A 23,177-nucleotide genomic window follows, 5' to 3' on the forward strand; every position below is an offset into this window, starting at 1 on the left:
ATGATCAGCAGAATCCATTTCTAGTAAAAAAAGACCCTTGAAAATTCAAGTCTCTATATCTATGAAAGGCGATTTTCAGCCCACTGTGCGCCATCACCCCATATTCAGTATTTGAATCAGTATTTTTTGTAATGGTATCACTCAATTACCAGGGCACTACCAGGGAGCAACTTGACAAATGTAAGTTATCTCTCATAGCGAGGTTGAGGACCGACTGATATTTGGGGCTTATGAAAAAAAGATGAGTGGAGATAGTAGGAAGAATGTTGCAAAAAGCATTTAAAATGGAAAATGCATTGAGAAAAGCATTTAAAATGCAAAATGCAAAATGGTTTTTAGAAAAGCATTTAAAATGCAAAATGGAAAATACCCATTTTGCATTTTGAATTTGCATTTTGAATTTCCATTTGAAATGGATTTATTTGAAATAAAGCACATCTCTGGTACTAAAGGGCACAAAGAGACCCAAGGAGTTAAGCAGCAGTCGAACGAACAGTTGGAACTACCCTTCTCATGTAAAGTGTGTTTAAACTCCTAGAAATATCTCCCAGCCTGACACGGACTCATAAAAATCATGTTATCTCATTTTGTATTCAGGTGAGATAAATGATTTAAACAGTGTTAGAAAGAGAGAACATCAGGCTTTGTATTTTGATTTAAAAGTTTACCATAGACGCTCCCGAAAAATTTGAAATAATTCTATGAAACAACACTTAAAACACTTAACAACTGAAAAATATTTGCCAATTTAAACATTAAAAAAAATACAATTTTTATAATATTTTTGTTTGATTAAATGATTTTTAGTTTCATGTAATGTGGTAGTAATAATAATAATAATTGGATGACTTGTATAGCGCCGTTTTTGTACAAAATCACCTCAAGGGCGCTGTACAAACTTATAATACATTTCTACAGTGATCTATGTTATTACTAACTACTTATGGAGATAATATAAAGTACAATACTTACCTGGTAGGTCACTTGAGATTAACACTTAATTAACATTATCTAATTGTTTATTAGCGAAATTTAGATACAGGATTTAGGACATAATTGGAAAATTGAATATAACTCACAGACATAGGAATTAATAGACGAGAAGATAATGGCGAGGGGTAAAATCAACTGTTGAAGAACGAAGGGAGTGAAGCTGACTGTGATTCGTCAATAAATCAATCTGACAGTAAATAGGCATCTCGCATTATAATATCACCATTTACTTCTTAAAAGTAAAATCTGCTTTTGAATGAATAGACATTTTTACATGGGAGCGCAAATTACTCGCCACGTTATGAACAAATTTGCGAAGTCCAAATTCGGCAAAAAAAGTCGGTTCTATTTTCAGAGTCGAATATTTCGTTTAAGTATTTAGTTAACCTTTTCTATGCGTCATTAATTTGTATCACTTCGTTCACACGCGGGGCTATTTATTATCAATCTAATTTATGACTTTAAACAATAATCACGCATGGATTTTAAAATTTGTTTTAAAAAATACGTCGCTTATGTCTTGAATTATCTTTTCAAGTATAAATAAACAATCCGAACATTAATGGGGCTTGATAAAAATTCGAAGTATATATTCATAATGTAACTGATACGGTATGCCCGGGCGGCCATGTTTATTTCAAGGTTAACGATACACATGATTATAAACATGCCGGAGTAGAGCTCTTCAACTGTGGTGCGATGTAAGTGGTTGATTTATGGGTGCGATGTCGCGTTTGACTGGATACATGAAATATTGACACACTTAAAAAGGTTCATATAATAAAAAATAACTACACTTAAATTTACAAAAATAATGAAATAATTTTTCTGTTATTATGTCACCGTAAATATGTATCACTTAATATATTTTTTTATCGTGATTTTGAAACAGTTCTCAACGCATAACGGCAGAATCATGGCTTTCATGTATTTCAGCAGCTTCGCAATTATTATCGATGTCACTGTCACTAATTTCAAAATCTGAATCTATTTCTAAAGTAGCACCAAATATTTCTTCGTCATTAAGACCACGACCCGACATTTTGTATTTTGGCAATAAAAATACTTTCAAGAATTGATAAAAAGTCAAACTTGTACAACTTTACACTTGATTTTTCACTATAAAAAAGTTTTAACCACGTATCTTTATTTGAAAATAATCTAACACTGACGAAATTTTATATTTCTTCAATAGTTTGAATGAATGTATGTAACTGAACTTATTTTAAAATATGATAAATCAGATTTAATGTACACTGTAATTAAAATAGTTCATATCCACGAAAAAGCAAACAATAATTCGATAAAACAATGTAATCTACACGGCGAGCGTCTCTGTTTGAGAATCTTATAAAATGCGCCTGCGCAATAACGTGTGTAAAGACGCGGGAAGAATTCAAACTGATTCATTTTTCGCTCTGAGTTGGAAGATCCCTTCAAATCTTTGTATCGATGATTAGGATACGTATTATGGATAAATATCGTAAGATGTCAGTAGTGTAAAGATGTGAGATTTTTTAAGAGTATAAGTTTTACCGTGCTCAAGCATGTTTCATACCCATAACGCCGAAGAAACTTTGCGTCGCACAGATGTGCCACCCGCGTACAGGGCATGTACAGTGCGTCGCAGGCGTGCGTCTCCCGCAGAGAAAAGGTTAAGACACATTTATAAATGTTCATAATTTACTTCCCAGCAACCAACCAGCTTTGTGTTTCGCGTCCAGACGTTTCTCGATGTGATAGTAACAACTGATTCATATTATACGATGTGAATATGCTTAAAATAAAGTAAAATAATGCTTATATATGGAATGTAATACGACAATTGGGTTTATTCTCTTTTTCACATCTATTTTTACAAGTTTTCATAGTACAAGTCAACATTTTGCCGTGTTATTTCGTAAAATGAACCGATGATGCCTCGACCATAGTTCGCACAAGAATGATGACGTCACGTTTTCAAATTTCACTTGAGGCCATACGCGAGCACAGCCGGCTCCAATGGAACCGGTATGGGGAGTGGGGATAATACGCTTTTAATCACTTAGGGCAGGTCTACTAATATTCATATGTCTATGATATAACTGGACTTTCTCTTAGGAATGGTATATTTAATTTAAGGGTACGACAGCTTAAAAAGGTAAGTTTTTAGTTTTGAGTTTATACGATAAAAGCCTTTTAAACCTTCTAAAAAACATTCCGTTTGTTTGTGTTAAAAAATTTTATATTTTTAATTGCATATTATGTCGATTTATAATATTAAAATCTGTAGGAGTCTTTCATCTGCAAAAACAGTATTTTATTTTGAAATACATTAAAAAACAGAGAATTTATTTGAAATTAAATGTCGAGCAGAATTATTTGATGACATGATATTATTTTGTCGAGGTACGAAGGGTTAACTATCACTTACTGGTTAGATTTAGATAGCTATAATTGAGATTGTCCTTGTCGTCCATGACAGACTGGTAGTACTGGTTGGAGAATTGCGGGCCGTGGTCGGCCAGCACCACTGAGGAGATGTGGTTGGTGGTGGAGTTTAGGATGCGCAGGAAGGAGTGGACCGGCGAGGGCGGGTGGCGGCCTCCGCGAGCCAGCAGGGTTCTCACACCAACTTCGGAGCCTGCGGCGGTCAACCAGGTTAGCATCTCGTTCACCTGGAAAGATACAAAACACGTTTTCGGGTATTATTATTTTTTAATGTGAATACTGCAGAAGAGTCTCAACTGCTCCAATCGTCGCCGGTGGAACTACAATTTGTAACAATAATATCTGAGTTTCATTAATTTTACTCACTTCAATATAATGCAATTGAAAAAGACAAGTGGTCTGGAAAAAAATTACCTCTGACATAAAATGGACATACAGTCAAACTTGGTTATAATGAGCACGAGGGGACCAACCAAAATTGCTCCTTATGGCCGTTAATCATTATATCCAAAAAGTTTTTTAAAAGTCGTATGTACCTACCTAAATGCCTCTATTATCAATATATTCGCAAATGTGCAGTATATTTTCAAAATATGAGTAGGTTTAACCTATTAAAAAAAAATTAAAAATACACTTATATTACTCAAATTTATTATCAATGTTTTTTTTAATATTTTGCTTTCATGCTTCTCAAATTCCTTTCCAAAACAATCAACGCACTATAACTATCATCACCTGGTTTAAGGCTTCCAAGAAAAATATCACTAAATTGTGTATCTTTTTATCACTAGTTTGTGCGTGCTGTACCTAATACCTACCGCTCGTAAAATCGCACTTAAATGCGAGATTATTTTGGTTTTCGGCTGTAAAAAATATTTGTCACAAACCAGTAATGCACAACCCGCGAATCAATTTCATACGGCCTACTTGGCTATATTTTTGATTTGGGGTAATTCTTGAAAACCCTTGCTGAGAACATTATGTTATAGTCTTTTGGTTAATTTACGCTGCATTTCCTAAATGGAAGCAAATTTGAAGAACCGGCTTGTATAACACAAAATTCAACAGAAACCTTAACTCTTGAATTTCGCTGTCAACTTTCTCCCCCTCAACGAAAACAAAAAAAAAATCTGATTGTAAGGTCGCGACCTGTATAAAGGTAAAATAGGCAAAGCGGGCCTTCTGCTGAAAAAGTTTGTGCATCACTGGCAAAAATTTACCCCGTGCAGGAATGTAGGTACTCGTAACTAGGTACCTTCATAAACATATTTTTTGGTTCTTAAAACAAAATAGACGATGAATTGTAATGCAAAAGAAGATGTAAAAAGGGAACAAATTTGCGAAACTCAAATTTCGCAGACTTTATGACTATTTTACATAGTGCCCGATGGATAGCAAATGGTTCACATAGCCGACAATCTTACACAGGTAGTGCCATAAAAAATATGAATCCGTCCCAAACGGGATAGGAAATTCCCGCCCTTTGTTTGTTACTACTTACTTCGAGAATAATTCTTGAATAATTTCCAACTACTTTTCAGACCCAGCAACCCATTCACGTATTCAGAAATTGCGTTGACAAAATTATTTTCTCGGTATATCAGGGAATCGACCTCGTTAAAATGGTCATCAATTATATGAAGAGAAGCCTTAACTAAAATATGGTTTTGTAATAGCTCATTATAGCCGTGAACTCGCTATTGCCGTGATCGTTATAACCAAGTTAGACTGTATATATATACGACGGTAACCGGATAAATCATCACAATGATAATTCATCGCATCTTTAAAAAGTTATATAAAGTCATGGAAAGTGATGAAAATAAAACTTTTTTAACTGGGTTAAGTAGGTTAGGTTAGGTTAGGTTAGTTAGGTTAGGTTAAAAAAAATATTTTTTTTTTTTCATTACTTTATATCACTTTTTAAAAGTGTGTTGAATTGTCACTGTGTTGAGTTATCATGGAACCGTATACGACATTATATCTATTTGTTACAAAAAAAAAGATACTTAAACACTTATTATTATAACATGTTGAGTTTCGAAAAAACGCTCCTCAGTTAGGGAATTTTGTGAGGCTAAAGGTAGTGGGGATGGGAAAAAGATGAATGAGAGGAAGGTAAGGGAAGTACCTGGCTATTTAGATCTGGTTACTAAACATGGCTAAAGCCATTTCAAGCAATGTTTCGATTCTGAATATCAAAGGCTATACCGAGTGTATCTTCCACTCCGGAACATGCTGCATACTTTATATTATTTTAATTGTAAAATAGCACAAACTAATTCAATGAAATTTATTTACACATGCCGGGATATGAACCAGTAACCTCTGGATATAGTCGAGAATGTTACTCCTTGACCACAGAGGCCTAGGTTAGGTTAGGTTAGTTGATAGGTAAGGTGTGTTATTTTTTTAGTTATTTTTCAACGTTCAGTTTTGTCACGAAACCAAAAAGATTTGCCCAACCTTATCGTCCTTATCGTCGTTATATTGCGGCGTGTACGCTCGGAGGTCCGTGTGTGGCGTGGCGAACTGCGCGAGGTGCACGTGGCGGCCCAGAGTGCGCAGGCCTAGCGGGGGCGCGGGGCCCCCCGGCTCCGGGAACCCGCCCCCCGACAGATCCCAGGCCAGGCGCTGGGAGCCGATTCCGTCATATGACTCACCGTTCAGGGCCATGAAGAGAACGTTCTTTTCTGGAATGGATAATTAAACTGTATGATAATTGGTTGAAATAAAGCAGAATGTGATCTGTTTTGTCACTGTTCTATTTTATCCGTATACCGTTTTAAATATTTATATATTAGTTCAACAGAATGCAATTTTCATCTATATACGGAGGTGGCAGGCTAATATAGAATCTATCACCAGCACAGAGAGTTTAATGTTGTATAACAACCAGTGGCGGCTTGTAAATTTTTGGTGTAGAATCCACAATAAATGGCATTATTAATATCAATCTCCGATGGAATTCGCACATTGACATAATTACAAAAAAACTAACCAGGTACATATTCTTTTTTAGAAACATTCGTAATATCCTCAACATAAACAACATTAAAAAAGCAGTACTAAATATTTAAAAACTTCCAAGTCATAAAAATTCATAAAAACTTTATTCAAAAAATATTTTAATAAAATTAAAAAAATTATATCTAATTACTCCACTGCCCAGCATAAATACTCAACCAGAGCAATAAGCCAAAATATACTGGTTACTCCCAGTTAGAACACATCTTTTGCACAGAGAAATATTTAATTCTATGCTACAAAATTATACAATGCTCTACCAAATCAAACAAAAAAAATAACAGAAACAAATATATTTAAAACAAAAGTAAAAACATGGCTGAGAGAACAAAGTGATATTCAACTTACAAACATTATGAAGACAATGTAAAGACAACTTGAAACTAAATACAAAAGTTTAAAAACTACAGGCCGCCTCAGAACAGGAAACCCTAGTGAGGACTGTGATTTTTTTTTATTTATACTTTATACCTACATCATGTACAAACTTTGCAATTGCAACTAATAATAAAAAAATGTTGTCGTAGCCGAAAATGCAGTTTTTTTTTTTTGTAAAAAATTTTTCAAAAAGATTTTCAGTATACCTATGCGGCGCACGGCCTAACGTAAATTTCCTGAAATCTTCATACAAAAAATCAAATTTTCGAAAAAATATAATAAATCGTTTTGGACTAAACAACATCAATAATGTTGAATTTTTCAAACATAGCACTCAAAAGTCACGAGCCGCCACTGATGAAAACTGAAACATTTCACCAAAATATTCCAAATTGTAAACAAACTTGACAGACTGACGGGGGAAGCACAGACACCCAAGGCCATCTCTAAATACTAAAAGAATATGAATCACTTGTATTGAGGGCCGTTATCTGAACTGTTTGTGAGACATTGCTAAGGAAGGAAGTTGTGGACTTACCATAGTCAGAGTGCTGGTTGGCGGGAAACATGGAGTTGAGGAGTTGGGCAGTGGCCAGCAAAGTCACCAGCCCTGAGACAGTTCCCACCGCTCCTATACCCTCGCCTGAAAAGAATAAAAGATAATTAGTAGGCAGTTTATCCACATTCCTCACGGTCCAGCGCTGCTTGGAGAACTGCAGACACTGACGTTCCGGACGCTACATATAAATTTGATCACTCTCGCTTCTCCTGCCAAACACTTTCCCACTGATTATGGTACCATTACCATGTCGGAATTCTCAGTTTGCTAGCAGTATCTTAGAAAACTCTGTAGACAGAAAGCTGTCGGACAGTTGTGTCAGACAGTTGTGTCAGACAGTTGTGTCAGACAATTGTGTCAGACAGTTGTGTCAGACAATTATGTCAGACAGTTGTGTCAGACTGTTGTGTCAGACAGTTGTGTCAGCCAGTTATGTCAGATACTTGTGTCAGACAGTTGTGCCAGACAATTATGTCAGACAGTTGTGTCAGACAGTTGAGTCAGACAATTATGTCAGACAGATGTGTCAGACAGTTATGTCAAATAGAGATTGTTGTGTCAGACAGTTGTGCCAGACATGTGTGTCAGACAATTACATCAGACAGGTGTGTCAGACAGTTATTTCAGACAATTACGTCAGACAGTTATGTCAGACATTTGTGTCAGACAGTTGTGTCATACATTTATGTCAGATAGTCGTGTCAGACAGTTGTGTCAGACAATTATGTCAGACAGTTGTGTCAGACAGTCCTATTGTGAATAGTTCTTCCAGAATGGATATACTAGTATAAGTATAAACTTATACTGATAACTATCAGTTTATGCTACAGCTATGCCTACAGGCAGACAGTTGATAACATATAACATAAGATAAATTTAATATAAAGAGTTTGTTTACTTTCCAAGAAGGAAGTGGCGTCCATGTTGGCTGTGACCAGGAAAACACTCTTCTCCTCTTCTTTCACGGCTTTCCTCTCAACTTTGGTATCGTTGGCGGCATTTTTAGTAAACTGGAAACAAAAATCAAAAAAAACTTTACTTTTAACCTCTCGACAGCTAGATAGACTGATGGAGTCAATTTGTTCACTTTTGGGAACAGTTCATATGGTCTTTTAGATCTTTTCATAAGTGGTCTTATTGTTGTGTCAATATGGTGAGAAACATGATCTAAACGGTTTGGAAACAGTTAATATGGTCTTATAGAAATTTATGTGTCTGCCTTACTGTAATGGTGAGAAATATTATCTAAATGGGCTTAGAAAGAAAAAACACTACGCTTTATATTACAATCCAAAGATTAATCTCACAAGAAGTAAAATGTACCCCTCCATGAAATCAAAGGTTGCGACTGCAATTTGAGAAAAATTCGTGAAACTTTGTGAATTTTACTATATTATGAAATGACAAAAAATGGGGGTGACAACGTAACGTTAACAATACATTTTTTCTAGTAAAATTTGTTTTTTTTTTTTCATTGCGTTTAGTCGAAAAAACGTAGGATGAGCCTTTTTTAAAACATTTTTATGTTTGCATTCAAAATTAAAAAATTTTTTGTAATAATAATATTTGAAAGCATATTTCAAGACCTTTTTTTTTAAAACAATTTTTAATCTTTAGATACATTCAGAAATATTCCGTTTATTTGGATTTTATTGCCAATTAGAAATAGTACCCAAAAATTCTCCGACCTTCTGACTGTATCTTTACGAAATATACGGTCAATATGCCAGAGGCCTGAGGGGTTGAAACACTAAAGGTGCAATGGTTAATTTGCAAGCTGTATGGAGGTGGAATTCCTTTGGAATATTATAAAAATCTCACAAGGGCGGTGTATTGTGTATGGTGTACAACCAAGGGAGCTATATCGCCATTGGGTTAGGTGAAATTGTGAAGCATGTTAAGGAATGGGGTGTGGGAAGATATAATTTGTTTAATGAATTTGTCTTGAAGAAGCCCAAATTAAATTAGGAGGGCACAAATGTGCCATTTTAAATAAAAACAATTTGGAGAAATCACTTGTCCTCATGCTGTCGATGTGATCAGGGGATCAAAACTACTAGTTCCTATGAGCCGACTCCAATGAAATCCTTATGTGAATACCACACAAGCGTCCCAACCATCTGGAACCAGTAGGACTATGGCATCCCCAATTAAGGTATGTTGTAAGGCTGAAGGCAGTGCCATTTCAAGAACCGATACAATTCTGAATAGTGGTCTTACACCCGGGCAATACTGACAGTATCTTCCACTCTGGAACATGCCCCAAATATAACTTATATTAATTTTAAATGATTAAATTATGAAAGAACACAAATCAATCATATAAAATTTAATTGCGCACGCCGGGATTTGAATTCGCGACCTTCGGATTGAAACATACTATATTAGTATGATACAGATATTACAAAAAAATATATAAATATTACAAATTGATATTGAAATTAATTTAAATAAAATGAAGTACAGAAACAGGTGGCACGAAGATGGAGAATCTACTGCAAGAATCCAGACCAGCTGCTGCAGCGAGAGAGTGCACCGCGTCCACCAACAGTGCCAGAACGGGGTTCGTCATTCGTCCAGGTATGTGTCTGCTGCTAATAGAGTGCTGACACAATGTCCTCTCATGGATTCCAGACCTTGGCAGCACCGCTGTGACATTCGACGAAGATAGAGGATGGAGACTCTGCAGCAAGAATCCTAGGTGGTGAGGAAACTGGACCAGCTGCTGCAGCGAAAGAGTGCACCGCGCCCATCAACAGTGCCAGCACAAGGTTCGTCATCCGTCCAGGTATGTGTCTGCTGCTAATCAAGCGCTGTCACAGTATCCTCACATAGATAACAAACCGTGGCAGCACCGCTGTGACGATCGGCAAATCCATCTCCTTGTACACTTGTTCCTGGCGATTATGTTAGTGGTGCAATGATGATGTTAATATCCCGCAATAAAAGGCAACGGTCGGGATAATAAATTACCCTGGGCACTTGGTAGGGCTTTCAGAGTTTCCAAGAATTCCATTGAAAACATCTGGCGTACCTACAGTTACCGATTCTCGTCCCAAGTTCAACTTCAGCGAATTTAGAATATTTTTTAGCACAATTTTCGATTATTCATTTTTAACACACTGCACTCTAATCACATTACTATAAAGTTCTGAATACTAATTGGTAAGTTAATTTAAAATGTTGATTCACTGATTTTAAAAATAATTTCAAAGGGATGTTGCCTCGTTTCCCTTGAAAATACTAAAAAATACACAAAGCGGTTGGAAGACGGCATGACGCGTCCGGCTGCCACAAAGGGCGCTAACTAACTAGTTAACTAGTTGCTCAATGATGCCATATCTCCATTTGTTTCTATTTTGTATTAACAAATTGTTAATTAGACAAACCGTCTGTCTTTGTCCATGTCAAGCGGGTCAATCAAGAATTAAGGGTCTTCAAGCTAAGTTATATGCATTTTCTTTTAATAGAGTATGGTTGATAATAATATTTACGAAGCAACTTACATATTCCGAGGGACTATCGGAGTAGGGCCCCCGAGGGAAGAGGGTGAAGTACACGGAGCGGTCTCCGAGAGGGTCACAAAACTTCCCGTTGCTCAGATTCTTCACGGCTAGGTTTCTGCAATCAAACAAGCACATTAATCAGATTGATCTAAATTAATCAGAAGGTAGCTCTAATGACTACCACTCAAATTTAAATACAACTGTCTGACAAAATTATAGTGGAAGATACTCTCAGTATTGCCCCGGTGTTTGGTGACCAGTATCTGAATAGCCAGGTACTTCCCCAACTTCCTAACCTTCCCCTCCCCGCTTGAACACATTTTTCGCAGGGTGTTTGGGAGGTGATTTAGTGATAGAGTACTGTAGTTGGATAAAAAGTAAAATGTAATTATGTACGTACTTCCTGGTGCAGACTTCACTGTTGACGGCGGCGAACATGAAGGCGTCCATCTCAACAGCGCACAGCGATCGCTTCAACTGGTTCTCCAGGTCAAAGGAGTTGAACCTGAAAACATTCAATTCCCATTCAAATTTCATAAGTACTACCGATATTAGTTGTTTTTCCTACCACCTACCCTGATTAAAAACCCTGCGCAGCCACTGCTCACAACTCATCAAGATTCAATCGAGCGTTATTTTATCATTGCACAGTTCCATCCTTCTTTCCTCCCTATTCTTCCACACTAGGATTATAAAATTTTGGGGAACAGGTGAGAGGCACGAAATGAAAGACGTGTTGTGAAGGTCACAGTGTTTATTGAGTCAGTTTTCCGGGATGAGAGTGGACGTAGGACAGATGTAGTATTCTCCGGATGCTGGCTGTGATGGCAGGTCAAGCGCGGGTCAGTGAAGGATGAAGGTCAGACACTGGCGAAGAACGTGGGTCTTCAGGCACTCAAGTGCTGACGGGAAGGCCGAAGGTGCGGTGGACCTTGTAGGCAGTTGAGCGGGAGCTTCGTAGACCAGTGAGGATGCTGCGTGTCCTCGTGGTGGTCATGGTGGCGTGGATGAAGCGCTGGTCAGAGGCGCTGGAACCAGGGCGCTGTAATCTGTGTAGCGCTGGCCAGGGACGGTGGCCAAGGCGCTAAAATGATGTCCCGATAGAGTCCATGATGTGTACGGGCGAAGCCGGGAGTATTGTCCTTCGCGCAAAGGTACGCGGATTATCACTCGTGAGATTTGTAAACTTGGCGGCAGATAGATGACTGACTGACTGCTCGCTGCGTCGGGCTTATTTATACTGTACTGCCGGCGGCGACAGTAGGTAGGTGGAATTGCAACTAAATCGGAGACACTCGCTCAGTCTGGGTCTTTCGGGAACTTTCGGTCGCGCTGCGTTGACGCATAGGCGATAGGCTCGAACCTTCTGGCGAGTTGTCGTAATGTGCCAGACCGACTGCGACGTATTGTCGTAGGTAGGTGCTTGTAGACGGGTAGGTTGCTTTGCTTACGATTTCAGCTGTCAGTAGTAACTCGCAAGTAGGTACCTAAGTAGGTCGAGCTGTGTATTATTAATGAGACAATTCTGGATTGTTCTCTTCGACGCTACAAAATGAATTCATTTATTATGAACGGAAATTGTTCTGGAGTTAAGTGACAGAAGAAACATTTTTTTACATAAAATTATAAATTATCAGTTGGATAGGCCTGGGGGCCTACTCTGTATCTTTAGAAACTTTCCTGCAGCCGGTTTAGCCACGTCACAAACCCGTATTAACCCCTCCCTTACGGTGTTAAAAAATTCCTCGTCCTCCGGTGCTATACACTCGGTAAATATTTAAATCTTGTAATTACTTAATGCAATAAATAAATGTATTGTGGAGGATTACCAACAAATTTTAACTCGGTGTTTGGTATATTTACAGATATATTTTATTAATTAGAGATGATGTTCATTCAGTTCACAGCACCGGGAAGGAAATATTAAACCACGAACTTATTGGTTTGTTAACCCGAAAGATACAGAGTAGGCCTCCTGATATTTTAATGTTGATTCACTTTCACGTTCCTACCATTATATTAAGGTTCCAATATGTATTATTGTGACAATTACACTACGGTTTCAGGCTGAAATTCTGTTATAAATAGATTACACACCATTATTGCTATGTTAGCTGATGTTTTTAATATGCTGTGGCGTATTATGAGTGTCATTCGTCCTAGAACACAAAAGATTGCATCTCATACTTTGGGGAATGATAGCGAAAACCCATAGATCTACTATAATCGTCGGGAAAGTTCTCGGCTGCTGGACGCAGGCAAACATATACAGGGTGTCCGGAAACTCGTAGTACAAGCGGGAAACTGGTGAATCTACATCACATTTGGAGTCGATTTTGTAGTATATATTTTTTTTATTTGAGCTTTCGTTATCGAGTAAATCGAGTTTGAAGTTGATTTTTTTTTTTTTTTTTTTTTTTTTAATTAAATTCTTATAAATTATTACTGAAGATCAAAGTACCCAACTAATTAAAACTATTTGAAAGTAAAACAAATGAAGAAACTCGGATTTGAAGCATTATTTTGAAATCACCCTTCATTTAACCCGGTGTAATCATAAAATATTTCTGCTCTGCAGGGTTAAAACATCTGTTATTCAACCCTAAACACCAGAAAAAACTTTAACCCTAAAATAGCCGAAAAATATTTTTTTTTGGTTTTTTTTTTTTTTTTTTTGAAAATGCTCAAATCAAAAAACTTTATGTTTTTTTGGGTTCCCCATGTGGTGTAGATTCTCCAGTTTCCCGCTTGTACTACGAGTTTCCGGACACCGTGTATAAATTTAACGGCGAAGTGCTACCACGCAGTTGAATCTCGTTAAAATTACAAGAGGTACGACCGTCCCCCGCCTCGTTCCGCCGTGCCACAATTCTACATCCTGTAAATACGTAAATCTCATTAATAAATTAATATTGATAAGCGAATTCTATTATTTGGTTTTTCAAAGACTGTGCATGTCGACAGTACACAGTGACATTGGTGATAATAATTAAATTTGTTATTGATATTAATTATACTTTAAATATTGTAAACGTAAATGTAATGGAAACCTTATAAATACTAATAATTATTTGTGTTGTCATTTACACCCCCAACAGCTACAATGCGTCTATTGAAGTATAAAGCTGTGCTAATTAAATATTTTAGCAGGGTATATTTTAACAAGGTCACTATGATGTACTATGACTGTCAATAACTATCATGTATGTTTGGGGATCTGGTGAGAAGACAATAAAGATGCATGTTGTATTGAGTCAAGCGTTTATTGCGAGTCAGTGGTATTGCGCAGTTGCGAGATGACTGGGACCGATGAGGATGTTGACACCAACTATAGACGGCGAAGCGGTAGAATGGTCGAGGTGCGGGTCAGTGAGTCGATGCCGCGTTGGTGGAGACCAGACTCGTGGATGTGTTCAGCATATAGACTAGAGTGTTCCCGCTACAATGCATTTTGTATTGGCGAGCGTTCTAGAAAATTCTCGTAGCATCACTCAGTGGTGTTAATTCTAAATAAAAAAAGCTAACAGAGCTGTTGCACAGAACGCACCCGGCTGACTCGAGCATTCATTCCGTAGAATATGAAAAACAAATCTACTATCGAAGGCTGTTTTATGTCCGCGTGATATCGAACGGTTGTATCCGAAAGTTGACAATTGCCAAAGATAGTGATGTTGGCATTTTTATTGAATTGTTATCCACGCCCAGTACTATTTGATATACATAATAATAAATAAATATTCATATATTCGCTCACTTGTAGAAGCACTTGTAGAGGGCCTCAATGGAGTCCATCCTCTCGGGCGGCAGGAAGAAGATAGGGAAGGGGTAGTCCCGGTGCGCGAGGTCCGTGCCGTGCGGGTTCCACACCTCGCTGTCGGCGGCGTCCTCGCGGCACTGCATGGCCTGCACGGGGGCCTGCGACAGGGAGTTGGGGCACCGGGACTCGTGGGAGAAAAACTCCGGCCTGCAGACAAAACAAAATGTTGTATTCCGGAATTCTACTGGCTGCAGCAGTTTGTTGCATCTCTGGGAATCTTAGATAGCTCTTTAATAAAAGTCTGGAAATTCACAAAACACTCTTGTCTTTTACTAGACATAGTTTATAATGAAAGCTGGAGAGACAGAAGGCTAACGTCTGTATTCTATAATGGTAAGAATCTTTTTCTCCTTGACCTTGAGGATCTATGTTTGTCTATTACAACATTGTTGTTCTCTGTAATATCGGTAGTTTTGAATTAATATTACTATTGAACAAGAAGCTCGATGATCCGAGATAGGCTTAACATTGAACTCCTTCTATCTTCATAGGTAAGTCACAATTGAGGTGGCTTGCCCCCATAATTATTAAGCTGTGAAATTGGCCAGCCAATCACACCAGAATTAATTTTGAAAGTGGGAGAGGGATGGATTCATACATCCCGGACACACTGACCACCAGATTCCTACCTATATCCTTCGCAGAACTTTCTCTCCTTCCATCCCTAAAAAGACCCTCCACACAGCATCCACAAAGGTGAGATAGGCCCTGAGAGGAATTACTTTCCTTAGGGCCTCCTCAGGAGCTAACTTAAAATAAAAAAGATTGTAAATACTAAAAAATGAAAGCTTCACTATCGGCGCCCTGCCTCTATTTCTACCTACACACCAAACGCAACTTATATTCCATAGTCTTTCATGAACGAGCCGCACAATTAAGCTAGCTCTTTTCGATGAGCCATATTCGTACGACTCACGGTAAACCGTACCACGGCCCGATTGAACGGTTACTCTTTTAGATCAGGGGATATTCTTTTAATAGTGATATAATTTTAAAAATTTTGAACTTGCTTTTAATTTCCAGAAAATTGCTTGTACATTCTAAAGCGTTTATTTTCTTGATACATGGTTACCACCACATGCATTAGGCATTGACAAATTGACCATTTTATGAACCAAACCACCATTTATGACGCTATTAGAAGACATAAAACAGCTGTCATCCACGGTTTCAGCGGTTAAAGAATTTCATAATGCGCATGTGTGAAGTCATTGCTAGATGCAAAAAACAGAGTTAAACGGTGTTTGTTTATTAGTACCAACTCGAATCTAAACTTTAACAGTCTTTAAACAATGTCTAACAAAAACACCATTTAACGGTTAATAATGATAATAATCATATTTGGATGATTTGTATAGTGCCGTGTTTGTGCAAAATCACCTCAAGGGCGCTGTACAAATATATAACACATTTTTAAAATGATTTATGTTATTACTAACTATATATGGAGATAATGTACAGTACCATACTTACCTGGTAGGTCACTTGAAGTGGTAGGTTGTGAAGTGATTTTTTATTAGTGAGGCTGATAGCAAATAATTCAAATTAATTTAAAAACATAAACAAAAATAAAATGAAAGCAAATAAATAATATAATTTTTCACTAGGCATTTATAAATTCTATCAATTATTATGATATTGTGCGGTTGACTGTGCAGTCAGCAACCATTCGCTGCAGAGCTTCTTGAAGCACTGCAACGATGTCGATATTCTAATAGACAGTGGTACTTTTTTTTTTTTTTTTTATTAACGACAAATATAATTACAAAGTTAAGTATATTATTCGCAGTCCTCCTCACTAGGTATTCCTGTTCCGAAGCGGACTGTAGGTTTTTGTATAGGTGTAGATCGTGATTTCCTTGTTAATTTCTACAAAAAAAAATTAAAAAATTGTCTTCACATTTGTTCAGTTCATAATTTTATTGATTTCCTCATCTTCATGTTTACTTAGCCATAATTTGATGTCGTTTTTAAGTTTTTGTGTCTCCGTTGTATTTTTGAGTTCAATTGGGAGGGCATTATATAGTTTTGTAGCATGGAAATGATGATTTTTCTGGCCGAAAGACGTATTTAATTTTGGGATGTTCAATAGTTTTGAGGATTTCTTCCTTGTAATATAGTTGTGTTGGTCAGCAGGGTACTCATATTTTTCTGTAAATTTGATTAGAGCATTTTTTGAGTATAGTTTTATTATACTGAACACTTTAAAAATTTTAAAAATATCTTTTGATGGAGTTCTAATGGGTACTTTAAGGATTATTTTTATTATTGCTTTTTGAGTTTTAATAAGCTGCTTCATGTGGATGTTCGAGGCAGATCCCCATCCAATTATCCCATATTCTATGCGTGATTGACAGAGAGCATAGTATACCTTATATAAATCATTTATACTAAGTATATTGCGTATATTTCTAAAGTAGTACATGAAATTTCTTAGTTTCTTTGTAATACTATTTATGTGGGAGTCCCATCGAAGATTTTCATCAATTTCAATGCCGAGATATTTTATACTTCTAGAGTGTGTTATGGTGTTATGTTATTCATTCCAATGTTTTGATGAGGAATATATCCGCTTGGTAATGAGCCACTTAGACCATTTTTTTTATTATCTACAAGTAGGACTTACTTGGTGGTGTGATTCCTGGTAACCACTATGCCGGCCACCTTGTCAGGCCGCTGGACGAGGCGGTCGAGGTAGGCAGTGGTCAGCAGCTCCACCGGCAGCACGACAGCGTACTGCTCCCCGGTGCTATTATTCAGGACCCAGTCCACATCCAGCTGGCTGGTGACTATATGGACTATGCCAACAGAACCACCACGCTTTGCTGAAAATAATAAAGGCAACTGATATTAATTTATATTACACACATACGGGCTTAATTGAGGAATGTAATTATAGCCTTCTTGTAACTGTATTCCGTGCAGTTTAACAGATCTACTATTTCTGCTAAAAGATTGCCAACTGCACCCAATCTAGGTACAAGCGAGTATCTAAATGACTCGATCCTGATATTGTTGTTGCAATTAATAAGAATTTTCGATCGAGTAATTCTAGTTGGTGCGTTGACGGTGATTGGGATCAACAAATGAGGGCTGTCTATATTTCCATTAATAATTTTAAAAATAAAAGTCAAGTCTGATTGATATAAGATAGTTTTCGTTGCTGTAAATCCAAACCTCCAGTATTTTTCATCAATTTGCGCAAATTCATCAAAAGGGCAAAAATTTTGCAATACTTACAGGAGCATCCTGTCTGATGGGTTCCATTCATTCTTCTGTAGCAAGCCGCAGCTCCGTACAGCGACTCGTACATATCATCGCGGAGTCTTTGTCCATTTACTGCAAGAAGTGACCATTATCAAAACATAACATTAAAATGTTTGTACAACACCAAAAAATCGATTAATATAATCTATTTTTTCGATGAAATGTGGATCAAAATGAGCGTGCTTATAAAATGAATGGTAATTACCAGTTAAAGCGAGTATAAATAAAGAAACAAAAGTAAAAGTATTCAGATAGCGAACTGCCATTTCAGATTTGAACTGTCAAAGTGACAAAATGAATGATTCACCGTTCACCAGAGATAATGCCGATATGTCTTTTGATCATTTCTATGGCAGACTTCATACGTTTTATGGCCATTCAGTCGAGATCAGTCGGGATCGGACAGGATCGGAAGCGCCGGGTGGATGCATTATAAAAATATTCGTTTTTCTTTTGCTCGGCTGCAGAGATTGCACATTTTAAAATACTAGTAGCTCCGTGAACAGTAGACCTGAAGTCCAAAAAAGGATATTTTGCCTCGTTCAGATGTTTCAGTTTTAGTTAATCAACACTAGACTTGAAAGCATATTGACCTTTAAACGAAAACCCTCTTTCAACAAAGTTGATAAAGTTTTTACAAAGATTTTAGTTTTTAAAGTTTTTACAAAGATTTCCTCTGCAATCCTAAGATTTGTAAGTAGCTACTTAAATAGTACGTGCTAATTTTAGCCACAAATATTTTACAATTAAAATTGAATTTATTTCAATTTTATGAGTTCAATGACTTCTTTTTTAACTTTCTGCGGGTCGGTAAGTACCATAATATTGATTATACCGATTTGACAGCTCGTGTTCATAGTAGGAACTACAATCATGAGAACCAGAACGTAATAAACAATTTTTCACACACTTGAAATGCCAAATGGTTGAGTTAAAGCAAGACTTTACTACGGTCAGTCAAACAGCTTTGATTTTGATACAGGCTTGAAACGGGGTGTTGAGTGAGTTTCGTTAGCTTAGGTCAATGGTTGGCAGACCGGGGCTCGCCAGCCGCATGCGGCTCACTGGATAGGCGCTTGCGGCCCTTCAAACATTAAATTTCACCTCCACCTAACCAGACTTATGAGATGAAGCTGTTATCACTATACTTAAGGGAGTTTAATATTAACACTATGCATGTAAAAGAAAAGGAGGAACGAGTAAAAAAAAGAAGTTACTTAGTTTCAAACACTAAAATTTATTTAAAAAATGTATAAAGTTGGGTTAGTCTTAATCTAGGCTTAATACTAGTTTTAAATTGTAATTCTTATCTGGAACCGCTGATCTCCACGTTCGCACTTATCACTGATAACACAAGCGGCAACTTGGATTGGTTCCGAAGGGCGGAATCAGTTCAGCCTGGGCCAAGGCTCTGAAGAGCGGAGTCAGCAGGCGGCGACTCCTGAGAGGGCAGCTTCCTGGGCGGAAGTCTGGCGACCACTCTGGCTACCTCGGCGGAAGTTCGCGGGGTTACGGAAAGAGCGACCGCTCCAAGGAGGTTTCTCGGCGGAAGAGAGATGGTAACTCCTGAGAGGGCAGCTTCCTGGGCGGAGGAGCCTCGGAGACCGATCCAAGGGGAAAGGCAGGAGGTTCCTCGGCGGGCGAGGTACCTCCTGCTCCTGAGGCGGGATGGGAACTGTCTTGGTTGAATCATCTGTCTTCAGCCGCGCGATCCGGCGACCGTAGCACGCCTGTGGTGGGGTGCTGAAACTATAGTGGTTCCGCTTTACACCACTTCGGTGCGTTGACACCGCTTCGGGTCCATGGCGCTGACATCGCCATTCTCAACGCTAGATTTATTATTATCTTAAAATTACATTTTTACAATACGACCTTCAAATAATTGCAATATAGCCTAGCCTTGGGCGAAGGTTTTTATTGCCGGGTCGCTGGCTTAACATTTTCCCATTTCAGATTTATGACTATATGAGGGTCTAGAGCTAAATCTGCGGACTAATGGGTGTATTTCTAAGTTGGCTTTCTAATTTTTTTATGGCGGTTGCCGGCCATTCTATACACTAAATATTTAAGGTCTAATAATATGAACTGCCGCCTCCATCTGCGTGTAAAATTACGGAGAACATATGCGGGCGCACGTGTTCAATTTGGTCGTTCTGTGAATTCAAGTCACGTAGATACCTAAGGACATATCAAAGCCGTCGAACGAACTTTGAGTCTATCAGCATCAGTGTTGTCAACTCAGCTCATACCGCACTTAGAACATGAGAATGGTTTGTTTCGAAATTTAAACATTTTACAATTCCATTCAGAACAAAAGACTAGTTTGAACTCATGTGAGACCATTAAAAAAAATCCAGGATATGAAATAATGAAAAATGATTTATAACCTTTTTTGGTTTATCAACTTGACACTTGAAAGCGTATTGACAAATTAATGTGAACTTTTTTTCAACAAAGATCAAGATTTAGTTAGAAACCTTGACGTTCAATAAAAGTTGATAATTTAAAATTGAAACGTCTGAACCAGCTATTAGTTGCGAAGACCAAGTGTCTTGTGGGCGTGTTTCGTGATCCAAATATTTGCCTAACCGGGGCCTATACTTCAAATATGGAAATTCAGTGTATCAGTAAAAATTCAACACTTGTCTCGTCGTGTAGTCCACATATTTTTTGAAAATGCCGCGATGTTCAGTGACTTTTTGCAAAAATCATAGCACGCATGCGAACTTGAAGAAAGGTGGAATCTCATATCATCGGTAAGTTGAACATACATATATTTGGAAGCTAAATTAGACTTCGCACGCAAATATTCGCAGCAGTAATACCCATGTAATACCACAGCTAGCAATGCCGAGTAAAAACAAATTGACAGGCCGTGGTGAGTAGTGATGGGGCCGTTACTTTAATCGATATTTTTTGGTTTACTTAACATATTTGATGATTTGTTGCTGTCATATTTTTTTTATGTGGCAGAATGAACCCCGCAGTCCACAATAATTATAAACGTATTTTATTAAAAATCTGTAAATAGTTTAAAAAAATATATAATTGAATCTCTTCCACACAGGAGTTTACCGGTGTTCATTGTTATTTATTTACATTAATCATATCCACTTATCTTATACATTTTTATTTTTCTCAGCGGTCAAAATATAGATCAAGTTGTTCCTTAATGATACACTGATAAAAAATTATGTATGGATGTTAGAATTGAATTTATTCTAGTGTTTTGTTTCTATTTTAGCTTTCCAAAAAATGCAGACACAAAAGAAAGATGGATCGATGCGATTGGGAGAAATAACTGGTTTCCTACAGTAAATAATGCAATATGCTCAATCCACTTTGAAGATAATTGTTTTCAACACGAAAAAAAGCGACGGAAACTTTTTCCGTACGCTATTCCTACTCAGAAACTACGTTTAGTATATGCTTCGGTAAGTAAACGAAGATGAGTTATTTTTAATAGAACTAAACCCATATATTAAATATATTGAATATAGGTATATTAAAATTACTTCTGTTGAAAAATTGTAAATATAATCAAAAGTTATTATATTTAATTACATATTTTTTAAACAAATATACACATTCTAACTGTTATAAATTAGGGTCCTTTTAAATTAAACTCCGATATTTTTGAGATCAAACTGAATTATTTTAATCAAAAATCAATATACACTTTCAAATGATATGAATAGGCACTTTTTACAGTAAAAATACTCTAGATACAGGCCAGTTCCTGTGATTCTTTAGGAAAGGTGAAACCTTTGGTTGTTTTTGAGCAAGAGAGCGTTTTTAATGAAACCTAACCTTTTATATGAAAAACCTGTTGACAAATACATTGACAATTCAAATTCAACAGGCCGCAATACAGGAATTGTCATTGCCGACGCGATTTAATTACAAACAAATAGGAGAGGCAAGAACCTTTCATATATACTATAACCTAACCTTCACAGGTGGCACTAATGGTATCTAATTGATCCAAAAATAATACACTTACCAATAACCCGACAGTATTTGAAAAATCTCCTAATACCACCACAGTAAGCGGAAAACACACGACGCCTTGGTGGGACCCAAACGCGATACCAACTCAGCCACTGAACTGATTTTTTTTTTCAGACCTCAACACCCAAAGCCCAAGAACCAAACAGCCAACAGTCAGATGAATTTCCAGAAATTCAAACGAACCCGGATGAACTGGAAATAACAAGACGTGTTGTGAAAAGACAAAGCATGCTCATTAAACGACTGAAAACAGCAAACAGGCGATACAAAAAAAAATTCCAACACATTGAAGAAATCCTTCATACTCTCAGAGAAAAATCTATGCTAAGTGATGATATATATATTTATATTAGAGAGAATATTCAATTCAAATCTCCAAAAGAACTTCATCGATTGCTTTGAAATTTTGACACAACGTTGCATTCGAAAACACGTGTGTTTTTATATACCTATATTATGCAGATGTCACCTGTGACAAGTGAAAACATGCTTTTTTTAAAACAGAGACATTTGTTGGACAAAAATGCTTTTTTTAAACAGCGCCGTCTGTTGGACGCAAAAGAAACACGCGCTATGGTTTCTATCTGCACAGACAGACTGAGACACATCAACGCGTGGCGGGGTACAGTTATTTAATAATAAAAAATCTTCAGAAATATATAGCCCTACTTTTGTTTTTTCTTCATTAATATGTTGTATAGGTTACTGTCCCTTTATTTTAAATGTGGTTTTTTATGATTTCGTGTTATATTATGTATTCTATGTGTTGTATATTTCGAACCCACTTTACTACGTGGTGGACATCCAAACATAATGCAAATCATCTTCTATAGTAGAGGGATTAACTTAGCTGAGGAATCAAAATTTAACTGTTTATATAATGTAAAAAAAATATATTATATGATTCTGAAATAATATTCAAATTTAAAAACCATGTTTTTTTTTTTTTTTTTCTACGGTTGATTTGTATTATTAATTTGTTCAAATAAATATGTAATATTTAAAAAAAATACACAATTTATATTATTATAACACTATTAATGAGGTTACAATTATAATATTATTCACAACAATTCATAGAATACATTCAACCGCTTTCGGTGCATCCAGTGAGCCGAAAGAAATATCGAAAAAATTGCCCCATCACTAGTTTCGTAGCTAATCTCCAGGGTTACCAACTCGCTGAGAA

At 37.0% G+C, this 23,177-nt stretch overlaps 1 protein-coding gene and 1 long non-coding RNA gene across 2 annotated transcripts in view; one reads left to right on the forward strand and one right to left on the reverse strand.

The window, feature by feature from the left end:
* Nct (Nicastrin) overlaps positions 1-18,285 on the reverse strand; it is a 31,998-nt gene extending 13,713 nt beyond the window's left edge. The window contains exons 1-10 of the mRNA XM_089647173.1: positions 18,183-18,285; positions 17,951-18,049; positions 17,337-17,535; positions 14,648-14,857; positions 11,294-11,398; positions 10,894-11,008; positions 8,286-8,397; positions 7,367-7,471; positions 5,890-6,116; positions 3,407-3,650 (exon numbers count right to left, since the gene is read on the reverse strand). Of these exons, the coding sequence (XP_089503299.1) occupies positions 3,407-3,650; positions 5,890-6,116; positions 7,367-7,471; positions 8,286-8,397; positions 10,894-11,008; positions 11,294-11,398; positions 14,648-14,857; positions 17,337-17,535; positions 17,951-18,049; positions 18,183-18,243 (1,477 nt within the window). The 5' untranslated portion in view covers positions 18,244-18,285. The remainder of the gene's footprint in view (positions 1-3,406; positions 3,651-5,889; positions 6,117-7,366; positions 7,472-8,285; positions 8,398-10,893; positions 11,009-11,293; positions 11,399-14,647; positions 14,858-17,336; positions 17,536-17,950; positions 18,050-18,182) is intronic.
* Positions 18,286-20,548: 2,263 nt separating this feature from the next.
* LOC149411207 (uncharacterized) lies at positions 20,549-22,852 on the forward strand. The gene is made up of 3 exons (XR_016304897.1): positions 20,549-20,733; positions 21,222-21,411; positions 22,103-22,852. It is a non-coding gene; the product is annotated as an uncharacterized LOC149411207 (long non-coding RNA).
* Positions 22,853-23,177: the final 325 nt, after the last annotated feature.

Source organism: Hesperophylax consimilis, chromosome 26, assembly GCF_061612785.1.
Source record: "Hesperophylax consimilis isolate HC1 chromosome 26, BYU_Hcon_1.0, whole genome shotgun sequence".
Classification (NCBI taxonomy): Eukaryota; Metazoa; Arthropoda; class Insecta; order Trichoptera; family Limnephilidae; genus Hesperophylax; species Hesperophylax consimilis.